The sequence below is a fragment of the Microcebus murinus genome, chromosome 7 (assembly GCF_040939455.1).
Source record: "Microcebus murinus isolate Inina chromosome 7, M.murinus_Inina_mat1.0, whole genome shotgun sequence".
In the NCBI taxonomy this organism is placed as follows: domain Eukaryota; kingdom Metazoa; phylum Chordata; class Mammalia; order Primates; family Cheirogaleidae; genus Microcebus; species Microcebus murinus.
In genome coordinates this window covers 28,734,520-28,755,616 of record NC_134110.1, presented here as the reverse complement: position 1 = coordinate 28,755,616, position 21,097 = coordinate 28,734,520, and the positions used below count along the sequence as shown (strand labels likewise).

The following is a 21,097-nucleotide window of genomic DNA, read 5'->3' as shown; positions in this document are numbered from 1 at the left end:
GATAAAAGCACTCTCATGCACTACTACTGTGAATGCAAAATGGTACAACCTTTAAGAAGAATTTTGCAAAATATTTCTACCTTTTGGGGGCACAAGAAAAAATAATTCAGTAAAATCTAATAAAACTATGTTGTATGTTTACCTTGACTTCTAGGAATTTATGCTGAAGATATACCTTCAACAATACAAAAATACATATCTACAAGATCATTTACTGCTGCATTAGTTATAATTGCCGAATATTGGAAACAACCAAAATGTGCATACGTAGAATACAGGTAAAATAAAATATGGTATGTGTACACAGTGTGCTATGCAGCCATGAAAATAAACGATAAAGATCTCCATAAGCTGATGTTAGCAACCAAAACAAAACAACAAGCCAAGTACAAAAGAATATACATAATATAGTACATGTTTCACAAGAAAGAGAAATAAGAACAACTGAGAACATCAGTCTGGTTTAAGGATAAACTAGAACAAATGAACTTGGTTACCTATGAGGGCAGATGGAAATGAGGTGGGAAAAACAAAAGAGGAAGTGGCACTTCTCTGGTTGTACCTTTTATGTAGTTCTGACTTCTGGAACCACGTTGACACCTTACATAGTTTTAAAAAAAATCAATAAGGATGGGGGAACTCATTAATGGAAACAAACAGAAACCAATAACTACATTTCAAACAAGGAACATAGTCACATTGTCAGGAAGCATTAAAGAACAAATCCAAGTAACTTCTAATCACAGCATCTGTGTATTTATCCTCAAGACAAAAGAACCACAACAATTCTTGAATTCTCTTTGTAGAGGTTTGTTTTTACAGTAATATTATTTAGCAATTCCAAAACCGCTTTCCACATATTGTAGGCCTGAGAAAATGAATAAACATATTGATGACATTGGGAGTCAGCTTTCTCACTGTTGGAGAAGGAAAACGTAAACATGAAACAGGGTAAGACTAAAAACAACCCTGGAATTTGGGTTGGAATTGGAGAAATCCATATGAAGTTTAGATAACAGTAGAACTTCTCAAAGGGCCTAAAATCAATGAATCTCAGTAGCAATGAACATGTTTACTGCCCAGATCTTGAATTCTAAATAGCATTCTCCAACAAAATAAATTAAAACTCCTTGGAGAAATGTCTGATTCCACAGCCAAGACAGAGAAAGTACAAAATGAACCTAAAATATCTTAAGCCAGAAAGTAGTGTTCAAAAAAATTATTGGGGAACATGTCAAAAGGATACAGGAGCCAGCTTGAAGGGCTTCCATTGGCCAAATCTTGCAAATGAGCTAAAAAATAAAGAATGATAGCAGTGCATTAGAACCCACTGGAAAAAATAATGATCCATAAGTCCACAATAATAATAGATGGATGGATGGATAGAAAGAAGGACAGAGGGAAAAAAAAAAAAGAAAAGAAAGCTCCTCCTTATATTAGAAAGCTAACTAATAAATGTATAAGAAATGATGAAATTTGAAAATCACCATTTGGCAGCCATCAAAGTAATAACAACTGACTCAGGTAAAATTCTTCACTAAATGCCAGAACTAGTGGGTGAAAGTTTGTGAGGAACAAGATATTTACATAGTGTCAAAGTATTTTCCCACAAATTACTTATTCATTACATAGAGAAAAATAGTAACTTTACGGTGGAAACCCCTATTGGACTATATTTTAACCAATGATCCAAGTTAACATCACCAATAATGAGAAAAGTCAACATGATATGCCTCCTGATTTAATGCACAATAAATCACTTATTTCACCTCTCTCCTCACCTTGCCAAAAGGTATAACCTCATAATCACAAAGCAACTTCAGGAAAACTTAAATTGAGAATGTTCTATGGAATAAATGGCCTGTATTCTCCAGAAATATCAATTACCATGAAAAAGAAAGGCTGAGAAACTATTCCAGATTAAATGATACTAAGTGACATGGAAACTAAATGCAATGCACGGTCCTGGACTGGATCCTGGCTCAGGAAATATAACTGCTGTATCGAGACAGCTGGTGGAAGGTAAATAAGGTCTGTAGAGTAGATAAAGGTATTGCATCAGTGTTAAATTTCCTGATTTTAATCACTGCCCTGTTTATATGAATGACCTTGTCCTTAGGAAATGCACACTGAGGTATTCAGGGCAGGGCATCAGGGCTGCAACTCACTCTCAAATGGCTCAAAAAATATATGTATAGGCCGGGCGCTGTGGCTCACGCCTGTAATCCTAGCTCTTGGGAGGCCGAGGCGGGCGGATTGCTCAAGGTCAGGAGTTCGAAACCAGCCTGAGCAAGAGCGAGACCCCGTCTCTACTATAAATAGAAAGAAATTAATTGGCCAACTGATATATATAGAAAAAATTAGCCGGGCATGGTGGCGCATGCCTGTAGTCCCAGCTACCCGGGAGGCTGAGGCAGAAGGATCACTCGAGCCCAGGAGTTTGAGGTTGCTGTGAGCTAGGCTGACGCCACGGCACTCACCCTAGCCTGGGCAACAAAGCGAGACTCTGTCTCAAAAAAAAAAAAAAAAAAAAAAAAAAAAAAAATATATGTATATACATAGAGATCAAATAATAAAGAAGATGATAACAACTGGTGAATCTGGATGAACAGCATATTAGAGTTTTTGTACCACTCTGGAAATTTGAACTTTTTAAAAAATTTGTAAGTTTTAAATTACTTCAAAATCAATAATTTAAAAAATTAGCTCTTTCTGCCATCTTTCCATGCCGCCATAATGGTGCGCATGAATGTCCTGGCTAATGCTCTCAAGAGCATCAACAATGCCGAAAAGAGAGGCAAACGCCAGGTTCTTATACAGCCGTGCTCCAAAGTCATTGTCCGGTTTCTAACGGTGATGATGAAGCATGGTTACATTGGCAAATTTGAAATCATCGATGATCACAGAGCTGGGGAAATTGTTGTGAACCTCACAGGCAGGTTAAACAAGTGTGGAGTGATCAGCCCCAGATTTGATGTGCAACTCAAAGATCTAGAAAAATGGCAGAATAATCTGTTCCCATCCCGCCAGTTTGGTTTCATTGTATTGACAACTTCGGCTGGCATCATGGACCATGAAGAAGCAAGAAGAAAACACACAGGAGGGAAAATTCTGGGATTCTTTTTCTAGGGATGTAATACATACTTACAAATAAAATGCCTCAGTGGGAAAAAAAATAAAAATAAAAAAATTAGAATTCTGGTAAACTCACTAAATTACAAAACAAGTCTATTGAAAACAGGATGTATTTCAGAAAAGACAACTGTACTAAAACAAATGCAATTAGGAATATAAATGGAAATGAAAATGAAAATGGAGAAGACAAATTATAAACTAAAATCATAGGCTATGAGCGGCATGATTCATTCATCCACTCATAACGCGCACTGCAGCTCTTCTGTGCCAGGTTACTAAGCTGGACAGTGGAAATGTACTACCACAGCAGTCTGTGCAGTAATTAAAAGGTCACCATGAGGGAACCATGATAAAAGGAACACAAGAGTCAAGCCATCCTTTTGCTTTACTGACAGCTGCCAGACCCTTAACTAAAGAACCAAATCTAGTATAAGGGTCTGATTTTTTTCCCCCAAGGAAATAAAAACCCTGAAATGAGACGAGGGATATATTATCAAAAGAATTAAAGAGAAATTCACCGAGGCAGAAATACTGAAGGAGTTGTGGTTTTTAAGCAAGCTGAAAGAAGACAAAGGAAACACAACAAAAAAACCCCACAACAAAAATAAAATAAGAAGATTTAAACAGCAAGTAAACCTAATAGACACCTACAGTGCACTCCACCAAACAACAGAATATGCGTGTGCACGTGGAATATTCTCCAGGACAGACCATATGCTGAGCCATAAAACAAGTCTCAATAAATTTAAATGAACCGAAATCATAGAAATATGTTCTCTGTCCATAAATGAATTATATTAGAAGTCAACAACCAAAGGAAATTTGGGAAATTCATAAATATTTGGAAATTAAACAGCACACACCTAAATAACCAGTGAGTCAAAGAAGAAAACACAAGGGAAATTAGAAAATACATTGAGTTGAATGAAAAACACAAAATGCCAAAAATAAGATGCTGCTGCAAAAGCAGTGCTTAGAAGGAAATTTATAACTATAAATACCCATTTTTAAAAAACAGAAAGAAAAAAGATCTCAAGTCAACAACCTAAGAAACTAGAAAAAGAGCAAACTTAATTCAAAGCAAGAAATAATAAAGATTAGAGTGGAAATAAATAGGTAATTGAAAAACAATAGAGAAAAATCAACAAAATGAAAAAAGTTGGTTCCTTAAAACAATAAAAAAACTTGACAAACTGGCCAAGAAAAAAAAGAGAGAAGACTCAAATTATTAATACTAAAATAAGAGCCGGATGAGCAGAGATTTATTCACCTTTCAGGAAAAAAAGGATTATGAGGGGATATAATGAATACATAATGTAGATGAGATGGGCAACTTCCTAGAAAGACACAAACTACCAAACTCAACTCAAGAAGAGATAGAAAATCTGAATAGACCCATAATGAGTAAAGAGATTGAATCAAAAATCAAAAACTTTCCCAGAAAGAAAAGCCCAGGTACAAATGGCTTTAGTGGTAAATTCCACCAAACATTTAAAGACAAATCAATACCAATTCTTCACAAATTCTTCCAAAAAACATAAAAGGAAGGAACACTAACCAACTCATTTTATGAAGCCAATGTTGTCCTTATATCAAAACCAGGAAAAGGCATCCAAGCAAAAAAATCTACAGACCAACATCTCTCATGAATATAGATGCGAACATCCTCAACAAAATACTAGCAAACTAAATCCAGCAAGATATAAAAGAATTATACAACATGATCATGTGAGATTTATCTCAGAAATGTAAAGTTGGTTTAATATCTGAAAATTAATTAGTGTAATACACATATGAGTAATATAAAGGACAAAAACTACATGCTCATCTCAAAAGATACAGAAAAAGCATTTGACAAATTCAACACCTTCATGATACAAACACTCAACAAACTAGGAATAGAAAGGAATGCTCTCAAAGGACATCTACCAAAAACCCACAACTAACATCATACTTAATGGTAAAAGACTAAATACTTCCCCTCTAAAATCAAGAATTAGACAAAACATCCAAATTAGAAAGGAAAAAGTAAAGCTACCTCTATATTCAGATGATATGATCTTGCATATAGAAAATCCTTAAAAGTCCACCGAAAAACTGTTAAAGCTAATAAATAAGTTTAGCAAAGTTAAAGGCAAAAGATCAATATATAAAAAAATCAATTATATTTCTATACACTTGTAATGAATCATCTGAAAATAAAATTAAGAAAATAATTCCATTCACAATAGCATCAAAAAGAATAAAATATTTAAGAATAAATTTAAACCCCCCCAAAATATAAAATGATACTCTGAAAACTCCAAACATTGGCTGAAAAAATTAAAGAAGATAAATAAATGGAAAAAGATTATCCATAGATCGCAAATCATAATATTGTTAAAATAGCAACACTCCCCAAATTGATCCACAGTTCAACATTGTCTATCAAAATCCCAGTTGGATTCTTTGCAGAAATTGACTATCTGATCCTAAAATTATACTTATACTTCCTGATTTCCAATTTTACTATAATTTATGGGGGTGGAAGAGCATAGGTAATTTTAAAATATATTTATTTTGTTTATCTTTATTTTCTAAATTCTCTACAATGAATATGGCTTCTACAATAAGGAAAATGTAAGAGTTTTTTTAAGCATGCAGACCTACTCCTTTAAAAATTTTTTTAATTAAAAAGAGGTAAATAAACACCTGGTGAATAATAACTTATAAGTAAGAGTGGATTTAAGCTTTTCATAAATTTTGGCAACAGTATCTGTTATTTCAAAACAGCAATGATTCTAGTTCCTAGGGAAATTTATATAACATATTAAATTCAACTTTTAAAATTCTAGCTAAATAATGAAAATTCAAGAAACAAAGAGAATTGCATTTGACAGCCAACTTTAAATACATGGAGAGCAAAGGCCTAGAAATCACAGTTCCTATTAACTCTAATAATCAACATAATAAAAGGAAAATCTTTACCTAGGAGACAGTGGAATTCTGTGCATAAGGCAGGATAAACTCAGTCCAAACTGCATTAGATACAGTGATAATTTTTTAAAAATATAATTCTAAAGTTAGAACATTATTGAAAAGCTACAAAATGCTCCAAAAGATAGAAATACATATATATATACACACACACACATAAATATAGAAGATTGATTGTTCCCATGTCACATGCTAACTTATTTTTCTTTACTCAGGGGCACTAATTACTTTAAAAGAGACAAAATATTTGAATTATAACAAATAATCATTATTATATTTTGCTTGTCAAATCTAGTTAATAAATTTACTCTGCTGTGTAAGTATAACATATCTATAAACTTAATGAAAACATTAAGTTTGTGGAACAAAATATTGGTTTGTGGAACTGTTGTCAAAACTCCAGGATTTTTTAATAGATCTGAGAGGTATTTCTATATTATCTTTTCCTGCTAGTTTTCTTTTTTTTTCTCGTTAGGGACCTCATCTCTTCATTCACCTTGCAGACAGAGTTCAGTGTAGGTTTGTTTTAGGTTTAATGTAGGCAGAATCATTGCTACTGTGAAACAAACAATAGATACTGTTGTCAAAATTCTGTCATTACAGACAATGATTCAAGAGCATCATGTTCTAACTAATCTGGACAATAAGGAACTATGCTAGACAGTATGAGGAAACAAAATGAAATAAAAGGAAGACAATGACCCTATACCGGAAGGGCTTACAATCTATGTCAACACTGCCCACTCCCTACTGGTTAACAAAATGGAATTAATCAAATACTTTCTTTGAACTTTCTGTAGTCATGACTCTATTTTAGTATGATGACCAAAAAAGGCTTAATTATGGCTTTGTTAGATCAAATAGCAATAATCATTAGTGGAGAATAAGTGATACAGAAATGAACTCATTGTAGTTTCCTCATCTATAGATTAGGGATAACAATAGTATATATCATTTGAATTGTGAAGATTAAATTGCTCTAGATGTAAAGTATATATAAAATACCTTAAATCTTAGGTAAGATACTAAAAGTGCAGCAAGAAAGAAAACATAAACTGGACTTAATCAAAATTTAAAACTAGTAATGTTTCAAAGGATACTATCAAGAAAATGTTCTTCCATACACAGAATGGAAAAAATTTTTGCTGCTCATATATCTGATAAAGGACTTATAGAGAGAATATTAAAAAAAAAAACTGTTACAACTCAATAATAAAAAGACAAATAACCCAATTAAAAAATAAATGAAGAATCTGAACATTTTTCCAAAGCAAATATACAAATGACCAATAAGCACATGAAAAGATGCTCAACATCATTAGCTATAAGGTAAATGCAACCCAAAACCACAATGAGATACCGCCTCACACCCACCAGGATAGCTAGAGTCAAAGAGGTAACAAGCATTGAGGATGTAGAGAAATTAGAACTTGCACACATTGCTGGTAGGAATGTAAAGTAGTGCAGGCTCTTTGGAAAACAATCTGGTAGTTTTTCAACAAGTTAAACATTGAGTTACCATATGACCTAGCAATTCCACTTCCTACACATATAACATATGAGAATTTAAAACATATGTCCATGCAAAAACTTATACACAAATGTTCATAGCATCATTATTCATAATAGCCAAAAAGTAGAAACAATGAAAATGTCCACCAATAAATGGACTCGATAAACAAAATGTGGAATGTCCACACAATGGAATATTATTCAGCAGTAAAAAGAAAGTACTGATACATGCTACAACAAGGATGAAACTTGAAAACATTATGTTAAGTTAAAGAAGCCAGTCACAAAAGACCACATATTTTACGTTGCCATTTATATGACATATCCAGAATAGGCAAACCCATAAAGAAAGAAATCAGATTAGTAGTTACCTGGGATGGGAGAGGACAGAGGAAATGGGGAGTGACTGCTAATGGGTAGAGGGTTTCTTGTTGGGGTGATGAAAATGTCCTAAAACTGATTGTGGTGAGGGTTGCACAGCTCTGTAAATATACTAAAAACCACAGAATTTTACACTTCAGATGGATAATTATATCAAAACTTTTTTTTTTAAGCACCTTAAAGGTTCCTAACCCCCAGGCTACAGACTGGTACTGGTCAGTGGCCTGTTAAGGACTGGGCCGCATAGCAGGAGGTGAGCTGGAGGCCAGGAAGTGAAGCTTCATCTGTATTTATAGCTGCTCCCCATTGCTCGTATCACCGCCTGAGCTCCACCTCCTGTCAGATTAGTGGCAGCACCAGATTCTCACAGGAGCTCAAACCCCACCGTAAACCGCACCTGTGAGGGATCTAGGTTGTGGGCTCCCTGTGAAAATCTCACGCCTGATGATCTGAGGTGGAGCCGAGGCAGTGATGCTAGCACTGGGGAGTGGCTGCAATTACAGATTACCATTACATGCAATAAATATAATGTGCCTGAATCATCCTGAAACCACCCTGCCAGCCCCCAGGCCATGGAAAAATTGTCTTCCATGAAACGGGACCCTGGTGCCAAAAAGGCTAGGGACTGCTGCCTTAGACAGTGCCTCTGGCACAGTAAGTGCAAATTGCTAATTTTTATTATAGGAAGAAACTCACTCCCCTCAACAAGAGTATGGGAAAAGCAAATATGAGTAAGTAAAATTATCCAAAAGATCATTTTACTTGAAGTGGTTGCTGCAGGTACAAGAAATGTTTAGAAAGAACAAGAAAAAAAGAATTGCAAAAAATAATTGTTCCATTTAAAATGCAGAGGAAGAACCCAAAGGCCTAACTACTAGAAATGCCGGGAGGAAAAGCTTTGGGCTTAGAATGAGTAGTGGAGGGAGCCCCCAAAGACCCTCCAACTCTTGTCCCTCCGGTTCTGGAAATAGTTTATAGAAAAGGCAGATAGAAAAAAAAAAATTCTGAAACAGTTTGCTTCAAACATTATATCCCTTTAGAATTCAAAAATAAAATGAAAATGATGTAATTTTATGTTACCTTCATGTGAATGGGTTTTCTACGGAGCCAAACAATTGTATTAATATAACCCCTGAGAGAATGTTAGCTGTTCAGATGTAGAGGCTCTGAAGAATACATTCACAGTGCTTCTAGGAGTTGTGAAGATTCCCACTGACACACTCACCACTGACATTCTGGCAGGGTTTAGATAGGAGAGGAGGGACCAATACTTAAAAGACAGGTAAGAGTTTAGTAGCAAGTCAGTCCAGACACAAAGGCCCCTGCGAGCAGAGGCCAGAAGGCACAAGCTGCCAATGGGAGCCGCCTGGAAGGTGGGAACTGAATGTGGGCCAGAGCAGACTCTCATCTCTACTTGCTCTGCCTTGGGTGAGTAGAAGTCAAGATCACGCTGTTCTAATTTGGGACCATCACAAAAGATGGCCTCCACACCAAACACTGGTTCCTGGGTCCTTTCCTGGTGGTTTTCACATTGATGGCAGGATCTTGACACACCCCTGAATAACAAAGCCCTACAGAATCATCCTCACTTTTACTCCCAGCTCTCCTAACTCAATTTCATCCCTATACAAACTTGTTTTGAGACGTTTCAGAAATAAAAAAATTTATTCCTTTTTTATCTCAACAAATGACTGATGTTTTGTATAGCTCTAAGCTACTCCTACTTGTGTACACATCTAATTCTCCTACAACTAAAGCGACTGACACGTTGGAATTCAGTATTTTATATCAGGCACAATTAGCCAGCCTGGGCTAAATAACTTGTAATGGTCAAATACCAATACAAAGACATTCAACATCAATTTAAGTTTTCACCAGTTTTGGCTGGGGGCCTTCAGTTTCTCAGTCACGTGAAGTCTACAATGTGCCTGACTGTGTCAAGTTGTTTCTCATCAACAACTCAGGTCTCCTAAAAACAAAACTAAGCATTTGTTGTTTTTCCTCTATACTTCCCACAAACCCTATCAGGAAACTTAGCCATCAGCCTGGAAAAAGAATTGAACACAAATGTTAAAACAGAAATCGGCAAACCTGAAGCGGCTTCATTTCAGAATCAAGATGCACAATGAGATGAAAGTAAATGTGCTGGTCACTAAGCCTGTGTAAACACAACTACCAAGTTGTGCTTCATTTTCTTATTTATTCATGCTGTCATTGTTTTTGATCAAACCAGAAAACAATAGAGCTCATCATGAAATAAGCACTGTAATAAAGAGATTTTTTGCTGTATCAAATTATAGAAGGTATTAAAAGGGGAAAGAAAGGCCCACCTCTGTAAAAAATGCAAAATGTCTTTCCCTGTTAAGAACACATAGACAAAATGCAGTAGAGAATTCAAATTCATGTTGTAGGGAACACAAGCCATAGAATCAGAGCCAAGTCATTACTATAAATGAATTCAAAATTAACAGGATACACATGCTCAATGCATTCAAAGAATTAAAGGTACAATTCTCAAATCATTGATTTAACCATGCTAGAAGAAGAATTTTCCTCTTCAACAGACAACATAAAGCAATAGGGCACCCCATCAAACAAGGATCAAACAACAATCAGGTTTTTAACAGTTCTGATTTAAAGTTACTTAAATCAGAATGTTCCAAATATCATAATCCAGAAATTTTAGCCATTCATTCACACCACCATGAAACAAGCACTTAAAAAAATAACCAAAGAAACTGAACACATAGATCATGTACCTGGATCAATGAGAACTTCTTGTGCCCCTGGAAGAAAGAACAGATTATGGTCTTTTATTTGGAAAACAAAACTACTTTTAAAGATAAATACTAAAACACATTTCACAATTCACATAGCCTTGAAACCTGAGAAACCTGTATGTGATCAGAAAAGCAATTCTGAATAATGGTATGTTACAAGTTTAGTGACTTTTTGCTTCAGAAGAAAAAAAAAGAAAAGAAAAGCTACCATTACGCATATCCTAAACAAATTTGAAAAGCGCCTCCTCACCTCTTTCCCTCCCCACTTTCTAAGCTCCTGCTCCCAACTCTTCTTAACACATTGACTGCCACACTAGAAAAAAAAATGTTTTTCCCGGGGCCACGATGTTTTATCAAAACAAAATGATCTTTTCTAATTTGTTATTTTTTATTATTTTCTGTGCATGAGTTATATGCAATGCAATCCACATTTTAAATATTAAATTGTCAATATTTTGTAGCAATAAGAACATCAATAATATTTTCACAATCCAACTGCAGGGTTTTGCTTCAGGAGGCCCTGAGCTCAAAACTAGCCTGAGTTAAATACCACTCACATGGCAGTCAGTGTGTTAAACAAGCATATCTTATTTCCACAAACAAGTCAAGTGACGAAGTAATATTATTTGTGCAAATATATGTCAGCATCTGGAGTGGGAGAGAAAAGAAGAAAAGGTGCCAGAAGACTATGTGGAACTTTGCACTGCCCCTCTAAAAAATCTCAGTCTGTCTGTCTGTCTGTCTCTCTCTCTCTCCCACACACACACACACACAGGCGCGCGCACACACACACACTGAACTACTGGACACTTCAGCAGGCTAAAGATTTCCAATTTTTAGAAGGAAGATTTGTAGTTAATTTAAAATACTATGATCAACAACTTTTTGAAGACCTTGATGATCTGCTATCCCAAGTATCAGTGAAATCCAATTACACTTCTCTGTAGAATGCAATTTCCTAACATTTGCAAAACACACCCCAATAGATACTAGTTCTAAGAGCTGTGTTTATTGTTAGCTATTATCATTTTTTTTTAGATAGGGTCTTGCTCTGTTGCCCAGGCTGGAGTGCAGTGGCATCATTGTAGCTCACTGCAGCCTCAAATTCCTGGGCTCAAGAGAGCCTCCTGCCTCAGCAGCCTGAGTAGCTGGGACTATAGGTGTGTACTATCATGCCCAGCTAATTTTTTTTCCTATTTTTCATAGAGATTGGGTCTTGCTATGTTGCTCAGGATGTATTATCATTTTTAAACATGTTAAGAAGATTCAAAAAGATGTGTCCCAATAAAACGTATTCTTATTGAAATAGCATATTTATTCAACTGTCTATATTGAGAATGGGCCCCATGACTATAGTGTTATTTAAGAGCTATTTTGTTTATAGCAATTTGTTTTTAAATACAGACTAAAGGCCGGGCGCTGTGGCTCACGCCTGTAATCCTAGCTCTTGGGAGGCCGAGGCGGGCGGATTGCTCAAGGTCAGGAGTTCAAAACCAGCCTGAGCAAGAGCGAGACCCCGTCTCTACTATAAATAGAAAGAAATTAATTGGCCAACTAATATATATATAAAAAAAATTAGCCGGGCATGGTGGCGCATGCCTGTAGTCCCAGCTACCCGGGAGGCTGAGGCAGAAGGATCACTCGAGCCCAGGAGTTTGAGGTTGCTGTGAGCTAGGACGCCAGGGCACTCACTCTAGCCTGGGCAACAAAGCGAGACTCTGTCTCAAAAAAAAAAAAAAAATACGGACTAAAAATTATTGCAATCTTGAAACCACCATTAAAATTTTAAAAAGGGCCGGGCGCGGTGGCTCACGCCTGTAATCCTAGCACTCTGGGAGGCCGAGGCGGGCGGATTGCTCAAGGTCGGGAGTTCGAAACCAGCCTGAGCGAGACCCCGTCTCTACTAAAAAAATAGAAAGAAATTAATTGACCAACTAAAAGTATATATACAAAAAATTAGCCGGGCATGGTGGTGCATGCCTGTAGTCCCAGCTACTCGGGAGGCTGAGGCAGGAGGATCGCTTGAGCCCAGGAGTTTGAGGTTGCTGTGAGCTAGGCTGACGCCACGGCACTCACTCTAGCCTGGGCAATAAAAAGTGAGACTCTGTCTCAAAAAAAAAAAAAAAAAAATTTTAAAAAGGTGTTTTTTATTGAATACCACCTCTATGTCAAATGTAATGCTTGATAAACAACATGGGTGACTCTCAGAGTAACCCTACAAAGGATTAATAGACAGACACCATTAACCCCACACTGCAGATGAGGAGATGGAAGCTCAGAGGAGCCACGCAATGCCCCACCACCACATGCCCCATGACACGATGGCCTGTGACAATGAGCTGACAGATCTGCCCTGAGCAGATATTCAGCTAACATGGAACCTTGGAGAAGTTTGGATTCCCAGAAAACCCTACAAACTTTTTCTTCTGTGAAAAACCTGATCAAATATGTTATTCTATGCCATGTCCTTTAAACAGGGGATAGGACTGAAACTTCTGATGCCTCAGAGTCGTTAGCACTGTCATCAATCATTTGATTATGAGTTTTGTCAGGCCCTAGTGTAATGATTTCACATTAACCAAATCCAGAAGAGACTGACATAGGAAAACTGGGGGTTTAACTTATTAATGTAACAGGAGACATAAAATTATCAATCAGACCAAAATATCAGGGTTCAACACTCAGCACATTTTCTCCTCAAGGGCTAAATCACAGGCAGGAGGCAATGTGGCAAACATGAACAGAAGAAGAGCAAGAGGGCTTTTCTAGATGAACCTGATGGCCTAAAGTTCCATTACAGTAGCTGACCTGCTACCTAGACAAATGAATAATGCAAACCATAGTGCACGCCTATGTACAGTAGCCAAGACACAATTGCCAATGCTTGCATAACTGTCCCTTTCCCACCCTTGCTAGGCTGGCCAACCCCTGACCGATGTACAGACATACATACAGAGCTGTAGATAGGCTGATACCTCTAAACACCTGAAGCCAACCTCTGGGAGCTCAGCCACACTGCCAGGGTTTAAGTCTCAGCTCTTCTACTTATTGGCTCTATGACCTTGGCCAAGCTACTTACCCTCTCTGTGCCTCACTTTCCACATCTAAAAATCAGGATAATAATCTAGCTGACTTTACCAGGTTGTTGTGAAGATTAAAAGATTAAATTGCTTTATGTAAAATGCTTAGAATAGTGTATAGCATGTTTTAAGTGCTCAACAGGTTTTATCTATTAAGGTGATTTTACAAGTCTCCATTCCAATCATCTTTTGTATTTCCTTGCTAGTCTAAGTCCCAAAGGATGTCCTTAATTTCTCTACTTACCAATTCTTGGAGAGCACCCTTCTGGTCCTCCCATGACCTGTTTGAACTGTGAGGGAAGAAGCACTTGCTCCCCAGTCCCCTGGTTTCCCTAATAAAGGCTTTTCCCTAAACACTGCGGACCTCTTGTCCAACCCTACTCCTCCCCCACATAAATGGAGTGAGTTATGAGATTAGTAAGTTAGGGAGACAAGCTGGGCATGTGAAACCCTTCTTTTCTCCTTGGGTGCTGGCTACCCTCAGGAAGCACATTGGATGCTCTGCTCCCCCATGCCCTAACTCTGACAGGGAGAGATCCCCTCATAGGAAGGCCTACTGTGGTCCCCAGCTGCCTGGGACTGGCTCAGTCTTTCTAGACCTTGGATACAGTATTAAGATACTCATTTCCCTGCATCCCTAAAAAGTTGATGGAGAATGTGGCTTTACCAGTAATAAAGGTAACATTTTGATTCTCTACCTGCTTACTCTTTTGTCTCATCTCTCAATTGGTTGTTACAGAAAATACAAGTGTTATTATTGGGCCCCTGTAAAGCCCAGCACATAGTAATTTGCAAATAATTCTGTGACTTGTGGTAGGTTCAAGATGATTCTATTGGCCACATTTCTAATGCTGCTGCTAAAACATGGGTATAGGAACTACTGACCCTCCACGAATATTTCCCTCCTTTCTTAATTGGTCTTTCTTCATAAAACCATTTTTTCCTATTTTAATTCCTTAATAATTTCCAAACTATAAAATGATGGCTTCACACAAAATAATAAATAGCTAATGGTTATGAGATGTTTTGTGAGATGACCACTAAACACTTTGCATACATTCTAATTCTCACAATTCCACAAAGCAGATATTAGCAGCCCCTTGTTGTGGATGAGAAAAAAAAACTCTAAGCAAGAACTGACTCAATTAGCATGGCTAAGTGGTAGCAACTGCATTCAAACACAAGTCAGCTGACCTTGGCTTTTTCCACAATACCAAAATACCACCCACTAATAAGTATACAACAGTGAGCTCAATACTCAGGGAGTTCAATATTCTTTTCAGGTTTAAGGTGCTCTAGACACAGTTTCTATCTCTTTCATAAAATCATGGCTGACTGGTTTCTAATATTGGAAGAAAAGTCCAATTGCACCACTGTTCACACAGCATGCCTGAAATTTTCATGCTGAGATGATAGAAGAAAAATAAGATATAACTAGAATACATTTTCCAGGTATCCAAATATAATGGACATGGTGCTATACTGAAGCATTAAACAAAAAAAAAAAACAAAAAAATCAAATTAAAGAACCTTGTTTGTCTTCTTTTACAAACAGGAAAATTACAAACCTTAAAATAATTGGTGCAACAGCACCACCTATGGCCAGCGAAGCTGCTGAAAAAGATGCAACAAAATAAAATGCCTGTATAATAAAAGGTTTTTTCAGTAGGTTTTTTAAAAAAAAATAGGATGCTCACAGACTATAACTAAAACCTCAGCTAGTGCATACTGAATTCTGCTTTGGGGAAGGGAGTGGTATTCAGCACTTAATCTGAAAATTTTAAAATCTCTAAATATAAACAAAAAACATAGACTCACAGAAGCTAATCTTAGAACAGGGAGAAATCTTGGGCATCTGGTCCAGTCTCTTCATTTTACACGTAAGGAGACTGAGGCCCAGGGAATTTGTCCTCTTATCAATCAGTAGCAAGGCTTTCTCCTAGTTCTTGTATTTTTTTTAGATGGGGTCTTGCTCAGTTCCCCAGGCTGGTCTCAAACTCCTGGACTCAGGCAATCCTCCCACCTCAGCCTCCCAAGTAGCTGGCATTACAGATGCAAGACATCACACCCAGCTATTCCTAGGTCCTGGTATTTTGTGCTATACCAAAAGCCACCTTGATCTATACTAACTCCAAAGTCATAAAAGTCATGTCTGTATTTTTTAATCAGTAAATAGCCTAAGTGCCCTGCAAAAAACTTCCCAAGGTCTGGCAACTATTAATCATACAATTTTGTTGGAATACAAAAACATTTATTTATATATTAAGACAGCATGATCTATTCAGTGGCATCCCCTTTTATTCCTTCTATTTTATAAAGGAAAAGCGGCAGATGTCAAATCAACATTTCTATTATTTTAACCTATTCAACGTAGAGGAAAAAAATCAAAATTTTCTTCAATCACAAAAAAGGACAAGCTTATCCCCCAAATCCTGAATGGCAAATTCCTAGTAATTTAAAGGTTTTACCTGGATGATTATATGGCAATATGAATTTTGAGTTGTAAAACATATTCTGCACAATATTTAAGTTCTTTAGCAAGGTAATTTAGCTATTGCCTGTCTTACTAGAATAACACTGATTTCATCAAAACTTCATACTATGTTACAAAAACCTAACTGAATCTGAATTACTTTAAATCTTATTCATATATATTACATATGTATGTATTGAATATGCATCAGAAATAAACCACCAACCTCATTATGCAAAGTTGATGCTTCCCACCAATTTGTCACTGTGACAGCTCATTTTTACTGAGTGCCTCTTAGATGCTTTCTAGACATGGCATCCAATTCTCACAACCATATAAGTAACATTATACTAATTTCACAAATGAGGAAATATATTTAGGCCGTAAAAAATAAAGCTGACAAGTCCCAAATCCCACAAAACTTATATATTCATCATCAGGAAAGAAAGGAGTACAGATTTTTACTTTCAATTCACTAACAATCTTTTCTTCCATATTAAAGATTATATAAAACCAATTCAGCATAACTTTTTCTTTTAATAACCATCACTAGAGAAAAATAAGCAATAAGCCATTAGCAATGGTTGAATTTTTAAAGCTACTTTTTTTGCACTGTAATAATTTTTAATGTATTACTTTTAGTACTTAAAAAGCTAAGAGAATAAAAATATTACCATTTTAGGTTGTTAGCTGAGAATAAAACATTTGTAAAAGGCACAGTTTCAATCTATGTCACTTTGTCTCATATTCTCATTGGTATTTCTTCTCCTAAAACCTAGTCAGGCTTAGACCACTAAATTCTGTCATTTATGAACTCAAAAGTTTCAGGCAACCAGTCAAGGGGAGGCTGACTGCAGTAGCAATTAAGAATGCATACTTTGCAGTCAAACCAAGCCAGGTTCAAATCCTCAGTCTGCCACTCGCAAGCTGAGTGATTTGGGGCATTTACCCACCCTCAGTCTCCTCGCCTGCAAAATGGAGCCACTGATACCTTCCCTCAAATGCCTGCAGAGAGAGGTAAAACTTAGCAGAAGCACTGAGCACAGCCACTGGCCTATAGGTGCTGAATATTATGATGATGACCAAAAAGTAGAAATGACCATAAAGAAGAAACATTTATAAGTCAATGATAAGCATTTTCATTTGGATTGATTTCAGAATGTGCTATTAACTTTTAAATAAGGTTCTGTCGATTAATTATAGACTTATAGGTTCATCTACAAGTCTCCAGAATAAAGAATTAGTGGCCCCATCCTTTGAGTACTGTTTAAATTTTTATAAAATTAAAACAAAAGGAGAATTAAAGCAAAAAAGAGGCAGGGACTGCAGAACTGTTTTCTTACACTAAGATAACTCAATTCTAAGAAGGAAAAAAATTCCCTTTGCTCAGAGGAAACTGCTTGAAAACTACACAATCTGGATCTGAGATGTTGAGAGTCTTTTAACAGTATTCCTGAATTCATGTGACTATGTGACAATCAACTACAATGTTATTGATAATAATTACAGCTGCTAACATTATCAAGTGCCGGGCAAGGAGCGTTCTAGGCCCTTTATATGTGTGTCTCATTCAACCTTCGCCACAACCCTATCAGGTAGGGAGTATTATTATCTTTCCCATTTTACAGATAAGGAAACTGAGGGACAAAGAGATTTAAAAATTTACTTCAGGTCACATTGATATTAAATGACAACTGTATTTCTGCTGTTTTGCTGCTGAAAAAGGAACATGGGGTACTCATTCCATGAAATACAGGGGAGGATGTTAAATAATCAGTTTCTCTGGTCTTCATCTCAGGTAGCAGATGCCATAAATTCCTGATCTGAGATGAGGTTGCCACTACAAACTGACTAATCTTGAGATTAAGATCCAAGATATGACAATATATCTGTCCCTGAGATCAAGCCTGTTAACAGATCTAGATGCTGTACTGCCTCAAAGGTAGTTATTACCGAGCTTGTAACTGAGAGTCACTGCCCTTTCGCTTGTCATCTGGGTGTCACTGGATACTCTTCCCTGCAGACTGTCTTCAACAGTAAAAAGCTCCCAAGTTTTCCACACTATACAAATCTAAATAAAGACATTTCTCTACTGCAGACAGAGCAGTTTTTTAACTTCTTTAAACTTTCTTTGCCTACATTCAGAAAAAGGAAAAAATGAAATGTTACCTTAAAAAGTTTCAGTCTCACTAATGACATCAGTGGGACAGTCTCAACACATTTACAACTCTTCAAACCACAGTTAAAAAAAATAATTTAAAAAAAAAAAAAACACCTCCAACAAAAGGCACTCCTAGAGAGTGCAGAAGACTTACTTTTAAACAAAAAATTAATCCTACTTTCACCTTTCCAAGTGTGTTGGAGATTTTAGCACTTGGTGGCTGACTAGAGAAATCAGTGAAACTTAAACTGCTATTATCTCATACCAGAGACAGCAATTATAACTACAAGGAATAAATGCAGGTGCTGAACACTGACAAAGTGCACCTTGAGTCAGATCAAAGCACAGGAAATGAGGAGCAGGGACATGCCTATTTCAAACCTTCAGGCTTTCAATTGCACCTCCTATCCTATTTCACTTTCCTCTCAAATAACTGAGATACCACCAATAGGAAACTTTTGCTGAAGCATGATAAAATATCTTCAAGAATCATTACAGTTCATCTAAGCAGCTGTAGATAGAGTACACCTGGATTTAGACTGTCTGGCTACAGTAACAAGCTCATAAATGTAGTCTCTGCATTCTTTGCAATCATGGGGCATGATGCAATATAATTTAGGGGAAAAAAGAAATTCAAGGCACTTCCCCATCCAATATACATTAACCACCTGTTGTTCTCTTCAGGGGAAAAAAGTGTCTAAAAAATCTCATGGACCAAAAAATACCTGGCAGTTTTGTGTATGGCCTTGAGCTCTGTATTCTTTGTTACTATCTCTGTGACCTATGCAACATGATGACTATATCCTGAACCATTAACGGCAAGTTCATTCAGCATCCATGGGTCCGCTCCTCCCAAGTTTTTTCACTCTTCATTGGTGCTAACAAACATAAGCAAATCAAACGTAACTCATTCAGAGAACATCATTAACCAAGAAAATAAGAAACAGCACCCAGGCCCTGCATTAACTGTTAAAAGTGACCTCACCTAGTATATAGAAACTGTGAAAAAGACCCAGACACAGAACCTCAGATCTGTTATACCATGAGAGACAATGTTATGTAAGTGTTCCAGAAATCAACCACTGATTGTAACCAATTAATGATATTCAATAAGATCAATATGTATTCAATAAAATCAGAAGAAAATGTCTCTTACAAGATTTCTGACAACAGATTTTTATACTTTATTTAAACATTAATCAGGCTTAACTCAGAGGAAAAAGTAACAAATTACCCCCGCTTTTTTTAAAGACTGCGAATGAATACAGTGGGCAGAAAAGAGCAGAGCTCACCTGGTCGGTGTCTGTTGGCTGCTTCAGCAGGAAGTGAGCTGCCCTGGGACTTCCGAGCTCCACTCTTACCACCGGTCCCACCAGGATAGTGGTAGATGACAGAAGCTGAACACAACCCTTCAAGGGCAGCTGGGCATTAAAAAAAAAAAAGTATAAGTAGTAATGTTAGTGGCCGGCCCATCATTAGCTCAAACTCCAGTGGCTAAGAATGATTTAAACAGTTGAATTATTTGGAAAAGACAATTCCCCCCGCCAAACAAAGATAAAACCTAAAGATCACTAGTTTTGTTGCAAATAGGAACTTGCCACCTATCTTCCCCATGCCCACATCAAGGCTGGCAACACAATGTTCTTACCATGCTCAAGTTCCCTGAGGAGCTGAGTGCACATGTGAAACAGGCCAGCCTCCTCATTCATCCGTGTGACCAACATTTTCACACATACTGTGTGGCAGACTCTATGCCAGATTCTGGAACTATAGAAATGTATAGCAGAAACTGCTCTAATATTTAAAAGTAATATCACCAAAGCAGTGCAGAATACCTTTCCATACCACATATTCTATACGCATCTGTTCCTTTTGGGGCTGTAGCAAACACTTGTAGATCTATCTCTTCCTCAAAGGCAGCTGTTCCTACCTGCTGCATATCTCTCATTAGCAGTTACATCCTAATACTCTCAAGCTATGCCACATGACTTGTAACTTGTACTACTGTATTCATCTTTATTCATCCATTCAGTAGTTCTTAAACTTTGGGACTCAAAACTCCTTAACACTCTTAAAAATTGCGAAGGATTAGCTAGGTGTGATGGCTCACACCTGTAATCCCCACACTTTGGGAGGCCAAGGCAGGAAGATAGCTTGAGGCCAAGAGTTCAAGACCAGCCTGAGCAACATAGTGAGACCCCAATCTCTACAAAAAATTTTAAAAATTAGCCAGGCATAGTGGCATGTGCCTATAGTCCCAGATACTCAGGAGGCTGAAGTGGAAGGATAGCTTGAGCCCAGGAATTCAAGGCTGCAGGGAGCTATGATCACACCACTGTCCTATAGCCCGGGCAACAAAGCGAGACCCTCTCTCTAAAAAATAAAAAATAAAAATACTAAGGACCATAAAGGATTTTTTATGTGGTTACCCCTATAAATATTCACCATATTGGAAAATAAAACTGAGAAAAGGATTTAAATAGTTATGTATTAATACCTTTTAAAATAATAATAAGCTTGTCATGTCTTAACATTTTTATGAAAATAATTATTTTCCAAAACAAAAATACTGGAAGAACAGCAATGTTTTACATTTCTA

The 21,097-nt window shown here is 36.8% G+C and overlaps 1 protein-coding gene and 1 pseudogene across 2 annotated transcripts in view; one reads left to right on the top strand and one right to left on the bottom strand.

Annotated features, from left to right (window-relative positions):
- TRAPPC9 (trafficking protein particle complex subunit 9) overlaps positions 1–21,097 on the bottom strand; it is a 609,198-nt gene that overhangs the window by 570,154 nt on the left and 17,947 nt on the right. Inside the window, exons 4-5 of one of the 2 annotated variants that reach the window (XM_076004998.1) lie at positions 19,791–19,919; positions 10,764–10,790 (exon numbers count right to left, since the gene is read on the bottom strand). In XM_076004998.1, the coding sequence (XP_075861113.1) occupies positions 10,764–10,790; positions 19,791–19,919 (156 nt within the window). The remainder of the gene's footprint in view (positions 1–10,763; positions 10,791–19,790; positions 19,920–21,097) is intronic. The other variant, XM_076004999.1, reaches the window with a different exon arrangement.
- On the top strand, positions 2,733–3,190 carry LOC105855159 (small ribosomal subunit protein uS8 pseudogene; annotated as a pseudogene).